General features: G+C 43.3%; 1 protein-coding gene across 1 annotated transcript in view; it reads left to right on the top strand.

Moving 5' to 3' along the window:
• lrch4 (leucine-rich repeats and calponin homology (CH) domain containing 4) overlaps positions 1–13,925 on the top strand; it is a 37,575-nt gene extending 23,650 nt beyond the window's left edge. The window contains 14 exon segments of the mRNA XM_034164452.1: positions 1,575–1,821; positions 2,126–2,210; positions 3,184–3,289; positions 3,501–3,589; positions 3,788–3,831; positions 3,957–4,100; positions 4,218–4,274; positions 4,361–4,406; positions 4,482–4,542; positions 4,682–4,783; positions 4,896–4,993; positions 5,570–5,707; positions 12,432–12,509; positions 12,630–13,925. Of these exon segments, the coding sequence (XP_034020343.1) occupies positions 1,575–1,821; positions 2,126–2,210; positions 3,184–3,289; positions 3,501–3,589; positions 3,788–3,831; positions 3,957–4,100; positions 4,218–4,274; positions 4,361–4,406; positions 4,482–4,542; positions 4,682–4,783; positions 4,896–4,993; positions 5,570–5,707; positions 12,432–12,509; positions 12,630–12,827 (1,493 nt within the window). The 3' untranslated portion in view covers positions 12,828–13,925.
• Positions 13,926–16,942: the final 3,017 nt, after the last annotated feature.

Genomic DNA, 16,942 nt, shown 5'->3' with positions numbered 1-16,942 from the left:
ACTAAACACTTAAACTGACGACGGGTCAAATCTCCTCTTCGGGTCATTTTTTTTTTTATAAAGGGCTCCGTCCACACTAAACACTTAAACTGACGACGGGTCAAATCTCCTCTTCGGGTCATTTTTTTTATAAAGGGCTCCGTCCACACTTGACACTTAAACTGACGACGGGTCAAATCTCCTCTTCGGGTCATTTTTTTTTATAAAGGGCTCCATCCACACTTGACACTTAAACTGACGACGGGTCAAATCTCCTCTTCGGGTCATTTTTTTTGTAAAGGCTCCGTCCACACTAAACACTTAAACTGACGACGGGTCAAATCTCCTCTTCGGGTCATTTTTGTTTTTTTTGTAAAGGGCTCCGTCCACACTAAGCACTTAAACTGACGGCGGGTCAGATCTTCCTCTTCAGGTCTCTTTTTTTTGTAAAGGGCTTCCGTCCACACTTGACACTAAACTGACGACGGGTCAAACCTCCTCTTCGGGGCCATTTTTTGTTATTTTGTGTTTTTTTTTTTTTTGTAAAGGGCTCCGTCCACACTAAACACTTAAACTGACGACGGGTCAAATCTCCTCTTCGGGTCATTTTTTGTTTTTTGTAAAGGGCTCCGTCCACACTAAACCACTTAAACTGACAATGGGTCAAATCTCCTCTTCGGGTCATTTTTTGTTTTTTTGTAAAGGGCTCCGTCCACACTAAACACTTAAACTGACGACGGGTCAAATCTCCTCTTCGGGTCATTTTTTTTTTGTAAAGGCCTCCGTCCACACTAAACACTTAAACTGACAATGGGTCAAATCTCCTCTTCGGGTCATTTGGTTTTTTTGTAAAGGGCTCCGCCACACTAAACACTTAAACTGACGACGGGTCAAATCTCCTCTTCGGGTCATTTTTTGTAAAGGGCTCCGTCCACACTAAGCACTTAAACTGACGGCGGGTCAGATCTTCTCTTCAGGTCTCTTTTTTTGTAAAGGGCTCCGTCCACACTTGACACTTAAACTGACGACGGGTCAAACCTCCTCTTCGGGCCATTTTTTGTTATTTTGTGTTTTTTTTTTTTTTTGTAAAGGGCTCCGTCCACACTAAACACTTAAACTGACGACGGGTCGAATCTCCTCTTTGGGTCATTTTTTTTTAAAGGGCTCCGTCCACACTAAACACTTAAACTGACGACGGGTCAAATCTCCTCTTCAGGTCATTTTTTTCTAAAGGGCTCTGTCCACACTAAACACTTAAAGTTAAATTTCCACTGACTCAGAGTGCTGGAGTCACAGCTGTCCTGTGTTTTTGTGCTGATTTCAGGTCCATATGTATTTGGACAGTGGCGTGGTCTGATGAGAATTATTGAAATGTGTCTGACCGGTTTCAGTGTGGTGGATTTGTGACTAAACTCTGCCTCCGTCTGCATCATGTGCTCTTAATGACCTCGTTAATGTTGGCCATCGATTGTTTTTATAAGTGCTGCTGCTGCTTTCTGGAGCTGGCAGGATACTGGACCAGAGAGCACATCTGGTCCTGCGGCGTCCTGCCATGCCCCTTCGTGATGGATTAAAGCATCTCCTGCCTCTTTTAGAAATCTCAGAGCTTCCCCTGGTCCGGCTGGATGTGGCGTGCAACCGCATTTCCCGCCTCCCTCTGTGCTACCGCCACCTGCGCCACCTGCAGAGCATCTCATTGGACAACAACCCGCTGCAGATGCCTCCTGCACAGATCTGCTCCAAGGGCAGGTACCATATCTTCAAGTACCTCAACATGGAGGCCTGCAGGCGGAGTCAGGAGGAGCTGGAGAGACACCTCAGGCCCACCGGCTTCAACAGCTGGTGAGCTCTGCAGCACCCTTACTTCAAAAAAAAAAAAAAACACCACACAGCTGTATGAGCAGCGCCCCCGATAGACGAGCTGAAGTACTGTTCAGCTGACATCATTCTCAATGTTTAGGTTTTCTTCTGCGTGCACGTGTCTGTGACTTCAAGTCAAATATCAATGAAGTTAAATGTGTACAGGAAGTAGATGGGGCCAAGAACAGAGATTAGACTGGTGTACAGAAGACGAACATCAGGCTGATGAACTCTGTGTGTGTGTGTGTGTGTGTGTGTGTGTGTGTGTGTGTGTGTCCCTCTGCAGTCTGTCAGACCAGGAGCTGCTCGGGGGGCTGGACTCGGGTTTTAACAGTGTGGACAGCGGCAGCAAGAGATGGTCCGGCAACGAGGTAACACACACACACACACAGGATGCAGAAAACACTCCAATCCAGAGAAGGCTTGGACAAAAAAAAAAAAAAAAAAGAGTCCACTCTGAGAAAGACACCATGTGGACACGGGGACACATTTAGCCAAAGATGGAACTAAGAGCTTAGTGTTTTTGATCCTTCAGGGATCTGAAGTTTATCGTGGTGATAAAACACTTTGAATTTCAGGAACACTGCGCACAACAGCGCCCCCTAGTCCTCGATGCCGGAGAGTACTTGGTGTGTTGGTTTCGTGAGCTGTGCCATGGATCTGGATCCAGTCCCACCTTTTTAAACCAGGGTGAAGTTTGACTGGTTTTGAAACATGGTGATATTTGACTGTACTGCCCCCTGCTGACCAGGAGTGTTATTACTGCCTTCACAATGATGACTTTGTGCATTTTGTGGCACATTCATTTATTAATTTTCTAAACCGGTTTATTCCAGTGAACCAGGGTGGGATGGGATGGGGGGGGTGGAGCTTATCATCCGGTTCACCCCGGACAGGGCACCAGATACAGACAGACGTGGGCACCAGTTCACAGAACGTGACACAGAAAGGACAAGATGGGACTCAAACCCAGAACCTTCTGTGATGCAGCAGCGCTAAGCACCCTGTTGTTTCTTTCTTTCAATTCTAATTTCAAAATCTTTCTAGAATTCAAACTGAACTCCACTTCAGTACCTCGCGTCACAAAGCTCCGCCTTTAAACCAACACGAAGCACCAAGAAGTCGCGTTAAATCCGGTGAAACTGTAAGGAGGTCACGGAGCAGCTGGTGAGGGTTACGAAGGCATGCTTCTTAACGATGACGACACACTAAAATGATGGCGAGCGTGTACCTCTGCCAGCCACCAGAGGGCGCTCACGGTGCCCGTCCCATCTTTGTGATGTCATAAGGTGTTGGAAGGTAAAGATTGAAACCAAATGATGGATGTTTGTTCTTGGTGTGCAGTCAGCAGACGACTTCTCGGAGCGCTCGCTGCGGTTAGCGGAGCTCAGCAGAGACCAGAGGAACCCCGAGGAGGAGGAGGGAGGCTCGCCTCGCACCGCCAACAGAGGTGAGGGACATGCCCAAAACACACCCACTCCACCGGGAGCCCTTAGCCTCAGCAGGTCTTTGTGATGTCATAAAGCAAGTCCTGAAGGTGAACTGCAGTCACTGGACCTGCTGACTCCCTCAGAGTGCCCACAGGTTCTCTTGGTGGCTCCCCTCACACTCACCCCGTGTCCTGTAGTTTTTAACCCCACGGACCTGTGTTTCCTGTGCAGTGAACGGAGAGGCGGAGCAGGTGGACTTCATCGACAGCAGCGTGATTGAGGAGGAGGATGAGCACATATCCAGCACAGCGCCCCCTGTGGTACGAGTCACAACAACACTGTTTACAAAAAATAAAATAAAAAGTGGACTGTGGGGGGGGGGGGGGGCATGTCATCATCAGTGACAGATTATTCTAATTGACGGCAGCTGTTACTATGGTGTGATTAGCCCCGCCCCCTCTGGCAGAGCAGCAGGAAGCGCATTACTCAGGTGTGTTTTTTTTTTGTTTTTTTTCCAGAAGGATCTGCCTTCGTGTCAAACCCAGAGCGTCGTGTCGTGCAGGCGAGTCAAACTCTTTGACGTCAACAGCGTCAGTTTTCAGCCTCGAACCCGCTCGTATGAGTCACGACCCCTGCTCCTCCGGGTTTGCAGAGGCTTGGTTCTGAGCATCTCTTTACCTCCTGTAGGTCCGGCCTCCACATGGACCTGAGCGTCCCGTTGTCGGCCTCGCTGTCCAGCCCCTCCCCGGAGGAGCGCAGAAGGCCCGGCACGCTGCTCATCTGGCAGGAGAGAGAACGTCTGCAGCAGCAGCAGCAGAGGGAGAAGGCCAGGTCAGAGGTCACGCTCAGGCACTAAGGTTTTCAGTTATAGATCGGGAGGGGGCGGGGCTACAGGAGACAGAGGCTGAGCAGCTTTTTTCTAATAAAACACTCCCCCCCACACACAGTTTTGGTGAAGTCATCGACCAAAGCAGGAAGTCATGTGACCAGCGCCGTGCTGTCGGGGTAAGTTTGTTAAACAGCGAGACAACAGACACGGGACGAGTCAACAATCACTAACTGTGCAGATGTGACTTTCTGTCTCCCCCTAGTGGTGAAGCGGCAGACGGCAGCGGTGGTCTCCGGCAGCGATGTGCAGTGAGTCAAACGCTTCCTGACTGTGAGCATAAAGCTGCTTAAAATCTGAACCTTTTTTTCTGTCTCCTGAACCAGAGCGCTGAGCCGCTGACCGCTGTGTCCCCGTCGACACTGCACCGCTCCACCAGCAGGACAGGTACAAATAGCGCCATCGCACAGCGCGCAAAAAAAAAAAAAAAAAAACCCTCACACAAACAGGCTTCATGCTGTCATGTGAACACAGCTCCAGGCTGTGATTGGCTGACTCATCTGTAATATTCATACGTCTCCTTTAGATGCCACATCCTCACCCAAAACATCCCCTCCCCCCGGCCCCGCCCACAAACCCAACAGTTTCCTGTTCCGCACATCGTCCCGCAGCAACGTCAAACCCACAGGTACAAAAAAAAACAAAAAAAAAACACACACAACGAACTGTGCTGTGTGTTGTTGTTCTGTCGATGGGTGTTTTTGTCGCGGTCCGTTAATTTTTGTGTTTCATCATCACAGCGTCCATGTTTAGTCTTGGAGAATCTGGACGAAGTGAGTCTCGTATGACGCTGCGCTCTCCAAAAGAGGAGCGACCGGATGTTGCACAACTACGCAAGGTAACGCTTCTTCAGAAACCAGGAGTGTTTATTTTTGATTTACTGCATTTATTGGTAGAAAAATAAACACAAACATCTTCAGTTTTCGTCCTGAGATTCTCACATGGTCGCATCTGAGTTATTTTTAATGAGCTAGAGGACTTTTTTTTTATGTCACCCCTCCAGAGCGTCTTGGTTGTTTCTCTCTCTGTCTTCTTCCTCCTGCTACCTCAGTTTTTTTTTTTTTTTTTCATGTCACCCCTCCAGAGCATCTTGGTTGTTTCTCTCTCCGTCTTCTTCCTCCTGCTACCTCAGTTTTTTTGTTTTTTTTTCATGTCACCCCTCCAGAGCGTCTGTTATTTCTCTCTCCGTCTTCTTCCTCCTGCTACCTCAGTTTTGTTTTTTGTTTTTTTCATGTCACCCCTACAGAGCGTCTTGGTTGTTTCTCTGTCCGTCTTCTTCCTCCTGCTGCCTCAGTTTTTTTCTCCGAGTTTCTAATCTGATTGGTTTATCTTTGGCACCACAGTGTAAATAACCCCCTAACCAGCTGCTGATTGGCTGGGACACCTGAGCAGCTTTTACCTCTCTTCTCGTCAGACTCTGGAGTCTCGTTTGAAGATCAGCCTGCCAGAGGATCTAGGCGAGGCCTTGTCCAACGGGATCGTCCTCTGCCAGCTGGTCAACCACATCCGCCCTCGCGCCGTGTCAATCATCCACGTTCCCTCCCCTGCAGTGGTGAGCTCTTTATGACATCACACCCTCATGACCTGTATTTTCAAATGCTTCAGGTGGGTGATTGTTTTTATTTTCAAACTCTGGGGGGCGCTGTTGAGCAGCCAGTGGAGTCGCTTGTGAGTTTAGAGGCTCCCACAGAATTGGGTGTAAACTACGGATACAAGATTCACTTTTTTTTTTTTTTTTTTTTACTTCCGATCCCCATACCTGAATTTGGATATCTGCTGCTACTGACCAGAGCTGTTTGTTTTAGTATTATTATTATTATCATGATTATTGATTTCATATGAGGATATTTTGTAGCTTCCTGATGAAGTGGTGTAGAGGAGGATTTTCTTAAAAAGCAGACCTGAAAGTTCAGCTGCAAGTTGCCAGAAGGTCCATCTGAGATGGAAGCCTGGATTTAAGCTGTTATTATTTATTCTTGGGTCAGTGGCTGAAGTTTCATCCCTTGAACACTGGATGGCGCACCCGCTCCAACTCCATGAAGTGTTTTCAGGACTGTCACAGAGCGCTTTTCCTCATTTCTAAAACACAACAAAAAATAAATAAGTACTTAGTTTACTCATATTTGGAGCAAATAATCGTAACCTGGCTGTTTTTTGTTTTTCTGCTCCGGTTAGAAAATCCTTGCGTTGTTTATGTGGCACTTTTTCAAAAGTTTGATTCAGGTTGCGGCAAAGCGTGCGCCTCTCAGTTCAAAGGCTTTGCAAGCGTTTCGTGTTGCTGTCTTGGCTTTGCGGTGTTCAGCTGACATGTCAGTGACAGAACTCCTCAGTGCTCACCTGTTAGCTGCCTGCTAACTCTGGAAGAGAGTTTTCCTGGATCAGAAAACTCCACGGGTTGTATCGGAAGCTGATACTGATAATGGATCGGAGTAGCCCCATCCTTACTTTAAACTGTTATTTTTCTGCATTTATTTGGAACTCTACCTTTGAAAATTGCCCCTTTTGGTTTTTCTTGGGGTATTTGTTCCTATTTAAAACATATTTTGGCTGGTAAGAACACAGAAACTGGTGCCACGATGCTACAACGGAGGCAGGTAGTGACCACAGCCTCAGCTCATCCTGCACTCGCCGGCTCCACTGTGCAGACACTTTGTGGTTTGAAAGTGAGTCAACGGCTGTCCACTGGAGATACGAGGATCTCCAGTAGTTTCCCGTCCATACTGTTAAAGTGGCCCGGGCAGCTTTTAACAAAGCCAGGCGGTACCTACGTGGTGGGTGGGTGCTACGGTGGTTGCACTGCTGACTCAATCAGGCTGACACACCTGAAACGTCTTAATTCTGACTGTTTTTTTTTTTTTTTTTTAATACAGGAGACTCATCTTAGGTTGGTCTCAGGTCTAGCACTCCAATTTCAATTCTAAGGCTTAAAAAAAAGTTTCTTGCTACTGATGTTATTGCAGATAAAAATGGCAGAGATCTTTATAGATGTGGGCACATTAATGCCCACATCTGTAAGTGACAATGTATGCACTTAATTTTGATATGAATTGCTCTACTAGCTTACTCGCTAACACACCTCATTTAAATACCCATTTGTTTTTTTTGGTTTGTTTGTTTTTGAGGTGATTTGAATTGTGTGTTTGACCCACTGCTACATCAGTCAAGTCCATGAATCATATCTCAATCTGCTATGTCCAAAGCTTTCTTAGATTTTATGACCTTGAATGGTTTGGTTGATCCCTGGAGACATTGCAATCCCTCTTCCAAAAAGTGTTTTCCTTTAACTTGTTTTTCCCCCCCTCATGTGTATCGATCATCTTCTGGCATAGATTACTTTTTCAAGCTGTTACGCTGCGTGCCGAACCTTGCGCCGGAATAATAGATCGAGCTGTTACGCTGCGTGCCGAACCTTCTAGTAAGATCAGTAAGATTAAGCCTTCTTACTAACTCTAACGTTTTTGTCTGAGTCTCGCCCCCTTCTGTTCCACGCCATCTCGAATCATGACTGTATTAAAGCACCTTTACTCCTCGACATTGAGATATCAATGCATAAATCTACTCTTCCCCTTTGGAGGTTTAATTCCTTATTGGCAGATTAAACGTTTTGTGAACTTGTTTCCAATTCAGATGATGAGTTTCTTTCTTTTACCAAACTGACTCTATTGGTGAGGTCGGGTACGCGTCCCTTTCATTGAAGTGGCGACTCTGAAGATGAGAATTCGTACTTCCGTGGCTGTTCGCTCGGTGAACCCGCGCTCAGGCTCTATGTTCTGTTGAAATCAGCTGGTTTGGTTTTGTCTAACAGCCAGCCGCCGGCTCTCACTGCCTGGAACGGTGACAGTTATACACTAAGATGATCTGAAATGAACCACTGTACATTAAATTAATTTTATTGACGAGTCCGACCCCTTTGAAATGTGACCAAATTACATGCAATGTTTTCACCGACCACAAATGGCCACCAGAGGGAGCTGGGGGTAACACCAATAACATTTGTCACTGTGGGAGTCAGTGGAGACTTTTCTCAGAGGTCATATTATTTAATATTCTTCAGATATCGATTTTAACAAAGAGCAAACAAACAAAAAAAACTTACTGAACTGAACTCTTGGTATCTTTGATCAGTAATTTGCTCCCCGATTTATTTAAGGAGCACCGTTTCAGCTGATCACCACTAAAAACGCTGAGCGTTTATTGTTACAAATGTAATCGATTACTCACTCATCATGTATAATAATACCTCAAATTAATAAGGATTTCCACATTGTGGTTATTAACCACGTGTTCAAATCATTTTATTCCCTCTTGTATAAAACTGAATTCCCTACGGATTCAAAGACAATGAAGCAGTTCTCCTACCGCTGACCGTGTCGGGGCCGGCGAGTTCGATGCCCCACTGTTTCTCGAAGAGTTAAAATGCTCCGTTACAGCTCTGCTGCCTGATGAAGCCCCGGGTCCGATTTAAGGACATGTGAAGATGAATTAGCATCGTTAATGAATCCGTGGACAGAGGACTCAGTCTGTCTCTTTTTAAAGACTGATAAAGATCCCACTTCCTGCAGTTCTTAATCTCTGTTGAACGCTGATGTCAAAGTACTCGCTGAAACTGTTGGTCTTCAGTTGGAGAGGACTGGTCCAGTGTCATTTCCGAAGAACAAAATGGCTTCATGAAGAGTTGGAATGTATTTTTTTAAAACAACTCAATCTACTGATTGGAATTTATTCAACTCCTTCAAACTTCCCAGAAAGTGTTATTTCATTGGACGCTGAGGAGGCCTTTGATAGGTATTTGTTGGCAGTTTTAAAGTAATTTGGTTTTGGTGATAACTTTGTTAGTTGAGTTAAATTGTTGCACACATACGTGGAACGCGTCAGGGTTGTCCTCTTTCTCCAGCTCGGTCTGCTTTGCCCGTTGACTTTATTTAAGCTGGATAGTCATTTGAACTCCTCCTTAAAGTCTTATTAGTTTTATCATTCTTACATGATCAAATCAAATCACTTTTATTTATATAAGTAAGTAAGTCATCTTTATTTATATAGCACTTTTCACAGACCAAGGTCACAAAGTGCTTCACGCAATATAAATAGAACAATAAAAACAACACATACAAATATAGAACAATAAAATAAATTGACACTAAAATGCCAGTTTAAAAAAATGTCTTTAGTTGCTGTCTAAAAACATCCACAGAATCCAGTGAGTGAAGAGAACAGGGAAGCTCATTCCAGAGACGAGGTGCCACAGCTTTAAAAGATCTGTCCCCTCGAGTTTTAAAACGAGTTCGGGGAACCATCAGCAGGTTCTGATTGGAAGACCTCAAACTCCTGCTGGAAACATAAGGCTGGATCAGGTCCTTAATGTATTCCGGTGCCTGCCCATGTAGAGCTCTAAAGGTCAGCACGAGGATTTTGTAATTTATCCTGTAAAAAACAGGGAGCCAATGTAAAGACTTGAGGACAGGAGTAATATGTGTCCTCCTGTGGGTGCAGGTAAGAAGTTGTGCAGCAGACTTCTGCACTACCTGCAGGGGGCCTTCTTACTGAGGCATGTGAAGAGACTGTTACAATAAGTTACAAGTCACGAAGAAACAAATGCATGCACAATCATCTCTAGCTCATTAAAGGCCACCATTTTGCGTAATTTGGAAATGTTTCGAATTTGGAAAAAACAGTTCTTAACGAGCTGCCTGGTGTGATGTTCCAAAGACATCCCTCCATCCAGAATGACACCCAGGTTACACAGGCTGCCTTTAACAGAGCTGCTCAGATTACCAAGGTGATTCTTAATGACAGACATAGCACTATCTGGAGCTACAATCAATATAGCACCAAATCACAACAAACAGTTGCCCCAAGGCGCTTTATATTGTAAGGCATAAGGCATATTTAAAAGCAGGAAATTAGAGGTCATCCATGTCTTTATGTCTGTAAGACAATCCTGCAGTTTAGCTAATTGGTGTGTCCCCTCTGGCTTCATGGATAGATAAAGCTGGGTATCATCTGCGTAACAATGAAAATTTAAGCAATGCCGTCTAATAATACTGCCTAAGGGAAGCATGTATAAAGTGAATAAAATTGGTCCTAGCACAGAACCTTGTGGAACCTCATAATTAACCTTAGTCTGTGAAGAAGATTCCCCATTTACATGAACAAATTGTAATCTATTAGATAAATATGATTCAAACCACCGCAGCGCAGTGCCTTTAATACCTATGACATGCTCTAATCTCTAATAAAATTTTATGGTCAACAGTATCAAAAGCAGCACTGAGGTCTAACAGAACAAGCACAGAGATGAGTCCACTGTCTGAGGCCATAAGAAGATCATTTGTAACCTTCACTAATGCTGTTTCTGTACTATGATGAATTCTAAAACCTGACTGAAACTCTTCAAATAGACCATTCCTCTGCAGATGATCAGTTAGCTGTTTTACAACTACCCTTTCAAGAATTTTTGAGAGAAAAGGAAGGTTGGAGATTGGCCTATAATTAGCTAAGATAGCTGGGTCAAGTGATGGCTTTTTAAGTAATGGTTTAATTACTGCCACCTTAAAAGCCTGTGGTACATAGCCAACTAACAAAGATAGATTGATCATATTTAAGATCGAAGCATTAAATAATGGTAGTGCTTCCTTGAGCAGCCTGGTAGGAATGGGGTCTAATAAACATGTTGATGGTTTGGATGAAGTAACTAATGAAAATAACTCAGACAGAACAATCGGAGAGAAAGAGTCTAACCAAATACCGGCATCACTGAAAGTAGCCAAAGATAACGATATGTCTTTGGGATGGTTATGAGTATTTTTTCTCTAATAGTTAAAATTTCATTAGCAAAGAAAGTCATGAAGTCATTACTAGTTGAAGTTAAAGGAATACTCGGCTCAATAGAGCTCTGACTCTGTCAGCCTGGCTACAGTGCTGAAAAGAAACCTGGGGTTGTTCTTATTTTCTTCAATTAGTGATGAGTAGTAAGATGTCCTAGCTTTACAGAGGGCTTTTTTATAGAGTAACATACTCTTTTTGCAGGCTAAGTGAAGATCTTCTAAATTAGTGAGATGCCATTTCCTCTCCAGCTTACGGGTTATCTGCTTTAAGCTGCGAGTTTGTGAGTTATACCATGGAGTCAGGCACTTCTGATTTAAGGCTCTCTTTTTCAGAGGAGCTACAGCATCCAAAGTTGTGCTCAATGAGGATGTAAAGCTATTGACGAGATAATCTATCTCACTCTCAGAGTTTAGGTAGCTACTCTGCACTGTGTTGGTATATGGCATTAGAGAACATAAAGAAGGAATCATATCCTTAAACCTAGTTACAGCGCTTTCTGAAAGACTTCTACTGTAATGAAACTTATTCCCCACTGCTGGGTAGTCCATCAGAGTAAATGTAAATGTTATTAAGAAATGATCAGACAACAGGGGGTTTTCAGGGAATACTGTTAAGTCTTCAATTTCCATACCATAAGTCAGAACAAGATCTAAGGTATGGTTAAAGTGGTGGGTGGACTCATTTACAGTTGGGGGAAGCCAACTGAGTCTAATAATAGATTAAATGCAGTGTTGAGGCTGTCATTCTCAGCATCTGTGGATGTTAAAATTGCCCACTATAATTATCTTATCTGAGCTAAGCACTAAGTCAGACAAAAGGTCTGAAAATTCACAGAGAAACTCACAGTAACGACCAGGAGGACGATAGATAACTGTGGTTACTGTGGTTTTTATGGGCTGCTTGAACTTAATTGCCCCTGTGGGATTAATAAAGTTGACTGATTGATTGAACAAATTGTCTGTTGCATGAACACATCATCTTCATCCTTTAAGCTTCATCATGTTGATGACAGACTGTGGTTGTATGTGGATGATTTACACATTATATGTGACTGACCCTGAGCATCTCTGTTTTAGATCGTTTCATTTCCTTCTCACAAATATAAATTAAATCTTCAGAAAAGTAAATGTTTTCTGATTAATTCAGCAGTTCCCGTTCTGGTTTCAGGTGTCCCATGTTGATGAGCCGCGTACATTTTCATGTCTTTTGTCTGCCAGTTTTATTGCCAAAACCAAATCTGATCTTAATTAGAAAAAGCTGAGGTGGGAGGAGCTTGTTTTTGTTGCGTGTGTCCTGTCAGATTTCAAAGGGTTTTCTGCTCAGAAAGACTCCTTTAGTGTTCCAAAGGGCTGTTTGATCTTTTTATGACATCACAGAGGTGGAGTCAGAAATCTGTTCATTAATAAGACTTATTATTTTTTAAATTCTTATTATTTTTGGTTCTCTTTCAGCCAAAGCTGAGCTCAGCAAAGTGTCGCCTGAACGTGGAGAACTTTGTCGCTGCCTGCCGCCGGCTGGGTGTGGCCGAGGTAAACATGCCCACTCGGGTTATTTGTTTTTCTTGTTGCTCGACTTGTCTGGTATTGCTTCGGGCTGGTCTGGCCCCGCCCCCTGCTCTCCCGGTTCTGACCACTTCCTCTCCTGTGCAGACGGACGTGTGCGTCTGTTCTGACGTCTTTCTGTGCAAGCTGCCCGCTCTGCTGCGCTGCGTGACGGCTCTGCTGGCAGTGGAGGATCCGCCCCCTCGCCACACTCCGTCCACGTCACTGCTGTCCACAGACTTCCTGCTGTTCTACTGCGTCGCCATGGCGCTGCTCTATGCACTCTACCGCTGTGTCCTCGGCTAGAGGACGCCGCGCCGACGCCTTACTGCTGAGTTTAGCCTTCACGCTCTGTCTGTCCTCGCCGCTGGCGCTGGAGGAAAAGTTCTCAGCCTAGCTTGACCGCGTACGTTTTTCACCCTGTGGACTGAACAATCATGGCGGTGTGAAGTCGCCCTTTAACAGTTTGTAATTGGAGTCAAACATTCAGAGGTCAAAGGTTAAAGGCTCAGAACGTCTCCTCCGGGCGTGGCTGATCAAACTGTTTGTTGGCGGTACGTTTACTCAGCGTGGGAGCTGTGACATCACAGACTGTTTAAAATGTTACGTTTGATTTTTGTTCAAATTAAACTTGTAGCTGTTGTCCAGGCGGGGGCGCCGCAGCAGACTATTTCCTGAACTGTGAATGTTTTTGGTCACGTGACACACAGTTTGGCGCCTCTCGCTGTCTTTGCTGTTGTAGTTGTGAACAGCAGGGGGCAGAGTTGCTGCGCCCTTTAGCCTGCAGGTACCACGCCCCTCCCGCAGTCTCCTGCCTCCTGATTGGTCGATTTGACCAGCACATCCTGCTTCCTGCTTGTATAAAATGTAAACAGGTATTAAATTATTTTTATTTATTTAGGCTGTTTTGTTGCCTAGTAACAGAACGGAGGCTTTAACATAAATTAATGGCTGCGTTTAAACAAACCGATCACCAATTTTTATTTATTTTTTTGATCAGTTAGTTGCCACATTTTGACATAAGCTTAAAAAAACACCTAAAACTCGACCAAACAGAACCACTGATGACCCAAATACCTTGTTTCTTTTTAAATGGACCCTCAGGCTCGAAGCTTTTTGTTTTGTGTAGACAGAAAATGTTCTAATTAGTTTTTTTAATTAGCCTGCTGTTAAATGACTTTTTTTATACTGATGATTAAATGTATAGTTTATAAGGCGATGTTAGCTGAACACTTTATATTTATATATTATTACTCTTGTACTGAGAAATAACTTGAGTTTATACAATTTTTTTTCTGCCCTTGTAAAGAAATGATTAAAAAAATGAATTTGAAGATGTTTGTCTGCTTGCCTGTTGTGCTCTCTCACCCCATCAGCCAATCAGGATATCTGCAGGCAAAAAAACAAACAGCCACGTGCACGATTCGGACGTTAAAATCTGATTCCGTCCCTTTTGGATTTTAACCTGCAGATTCCCTGAAAACCCTCAAATTCACTTTTTGCTTTTTAACAGCTTTCTCAATCCAGCCTGCACTTTACACAGCATCCAGCAGAGGGCGACTCACGCCTCAGCTCCAGTCTGGGCCACAAGTATTTGGACATGATTATTTTCTGTTCAGTAGAGCTTTTAGTTGAAAGGATTTAAAGAAAACATGAGAAACCTTTTAGGAACTTCAAAAGCTTATTTATCTATCTATCTATCTATCTATCTATCTATCTATCTATCTATCTATCTATCTATCTATCTATCTATCTATCTATCTATCTATCTATCTATCTATCTATATATATATATATATATATATATATATATATATATATATATATATATATATATATATATATATATATATATCAATCAATCAACTTTTTTTTATATAGCGCCAAATCACAACAAACAGTTGCCCCAAGGCGCTCCATATTGTAAGGCAAGGCCATACAATAATTATGAAAACCCCAACGGTCAAAACGACCCCCTATGAGCAAGCACTTGGCTACAGTGGGAAGGAAAAACTCCCTTTTAACAGGAAGAAACCTCCAGCAGAACCAGGCTCAGGGAGGGACAGTCTTCTGCTGGGACTGGTTGGGGCTGAGGGAGAGAACCAGGAAAAAGACATGCTGTGGAGGGGAGCAGAGATCGATCACTAATGATTAAATGCAGAGTGGTGCATACAGAGCAAAAAGAGAAAGAAACAGTGCATCATGGGAACCCCCCAGCAGTCTACGTCTATAGCAGCATAACTAAGGGATGGTTCAGGGTCACCTGATCCAGCCCTAACTATAAGCTTTAGCAAAAAGGAAAGTTTTAAGCCTAATCTTAAAAGTAGAGAGGGTGTCTGTCTCCCTGATCTGAATTGGGAGCTGGTTCCACAGGAGAGGAGCCTGAAAGCTGAAGGCTCTGCCTCCCATTCTACTCTTACAAACCCTAGGAACTACAAGTAAGCCTGCAGTCTGAGAGCGAAGCGCTCTATTGGGGTGATATGGTACTATGAGGTCCCTAAGATAAGATGGGACCTGATTATTCAAAACCTTATAAGTAAGAAGAAGAATTTTAAATTCTATTCTAGAATTAACAGGAAGCCAATGAAGAGAGGCCAATATGGGTGAGATATGCTCTCTCCTTCTAGTCCCCGTCAGTACTCTAGCTGCAGCATTTTGAATTAACTGAAGGCTTTTTAGGGAACTTTTAGGACAACCTGATAATAATGAATTACAATAGTCCAGCCTAGAGGAAATAAATGCATGAATTAGTTTTTCAGCATCACTCTGAGACAAGACCTTTCTGATTTTAGAGATATTGCGTAAATGCAAAAAAGCAGTCCTACATATTTGTTTAATATGCGCTTTGAATGACATATCCTGATCAAAAATGACTCCAAGATTTCTCACAGTATTACTAGAGATCAGGGAAATGCCATCCAGAGTAACGATCTGGTTAGACACCATGCTTCTAAGATTTGTGGGGCCAAGTACAATAACTTCAGTTTTATCTGAGTTTAAAAGCAGGAAATTAGAGGTCATCCATGTCTTTATGTCTGTAAGACAATCCTGCAGTTTAGCTAATTGGTGTGTATCCTCTGGCTTCATGGATAGATAAAGCTGGGTATCATCTGCGTAACAATGAAAATTTAAGCAATACCGTCTAATAATACTGCCTAAGGGAAGCACGTATAAAGTGAATAAAATTGGTCCCAGCACAGAACCTTGTGGAACTCCATAATTAACTTTAGTCTGTGAAGATTCCCCATTTACATGAACAAACTGTAATCTATTAGACAAATATGATTCAAACCACCGCAGCGCAGTGCCTTTAATACCTATGACATGCTCTAATCTCTGTAATAAAGTTTTATGGTCAACAGTATCAAAAGCAGCACTGAGGTCTAACAGAACAAGCACAGAGATGAGTCCACTGTCCGAGGCCATAAGAAGATCATTTGTAACCTTCACTAATGCTGTTTCTGTACTATGATGAATTCTAAAACCTGACTGAAACTCTTCAAATAGACCATTCCTCTGCAGATGATCAGTTAGCTGTTTTACAACTACCCTTTCAAGAATTTTTGAGAGAAAAGGAAGGTTGGAGATTGGCCTATAATTAGCTAAGATAGCTGGGTCAAGTGATGGCTTTTTAAGTAATGGTTTAATTACTGCCACCTTAAAAGCCTGTGGTACATAACCAACTAACTAAGATCGAAGCATTAAATAATGGTAGGACTTCCTTGAGCAGCCTAGTAGGAATGGGGTCTAATAAACATGTTGATGGTTTGGATGAAGTAACTAATGAAAATAACTCAGACAGAACAATCGGAGAGAAAGAGTCTAACCAAATACCGGCATCACTGAAAGCAGCCAAAGATAACGATACATCTTTGGGATGGTTATGAGTAATTTTTTCTCTAATAGTCAAAATTTTGTTAGCAAAGAAAGTCATGAAGTCATTACTAGTTAAAGTTAATGGAATACTCAGCTCAATAGAGCTCTGACTCTTTGTCAGCCTGGCTACAGTGCTGAAAAGAAACCTGAGGTTATTCTTATTTTCTTCAATTAGTGATGAGTAGAAAGATGTCCTTGCTTTACGGAGGGCTTTTTTATAGAGCAACAGACTCTTTTTCCAGGCTAAGTGAAGATCTTCTAAATTAGTGAGACGCCATTTCCTCTCCAACTTACGGGTTATCTGCTTTAAGCTACGAGTTTGTGAGTTATACCATGGAGTCAGGCACTTCTGATTTAAAGCTCTCTTTTTCAGAGGAGCCACAGCATCCAAAGTTGTCTTCAAAGAGGATGTAAAACTATTGACGAGATACTCTATCTCCCTTACAGAGTTTAGGTAGCTACTCTGCACTGTGTTGGTATATGACATTAGAGAACATAAAGAAGGAATCATATCCTTAAACCTAGTTACAGCGCTTTCTGAAAGA

Source organism: Thalassophryne amazonica, chromosome 23 (genome assembly GCF_902500255.1).
Source record: "Thalassophryne amazonica chromosome 23, fThaAma1.1, whole genome shotgun sequence".
In the NCBI taxonomy this organism is placed as follows: Eukaryota; Metazoa; Chordata; class Actinopteri; order Batrachoidiformes; family Batrachoididae; genus Thalassophryne; species Thalassophryne amazonica.
The sequence above is the reverse complement of the archived record's forward strand: the minus strand, read 5'-3'. Positions and strand labels throughout refer to the sequence as shown.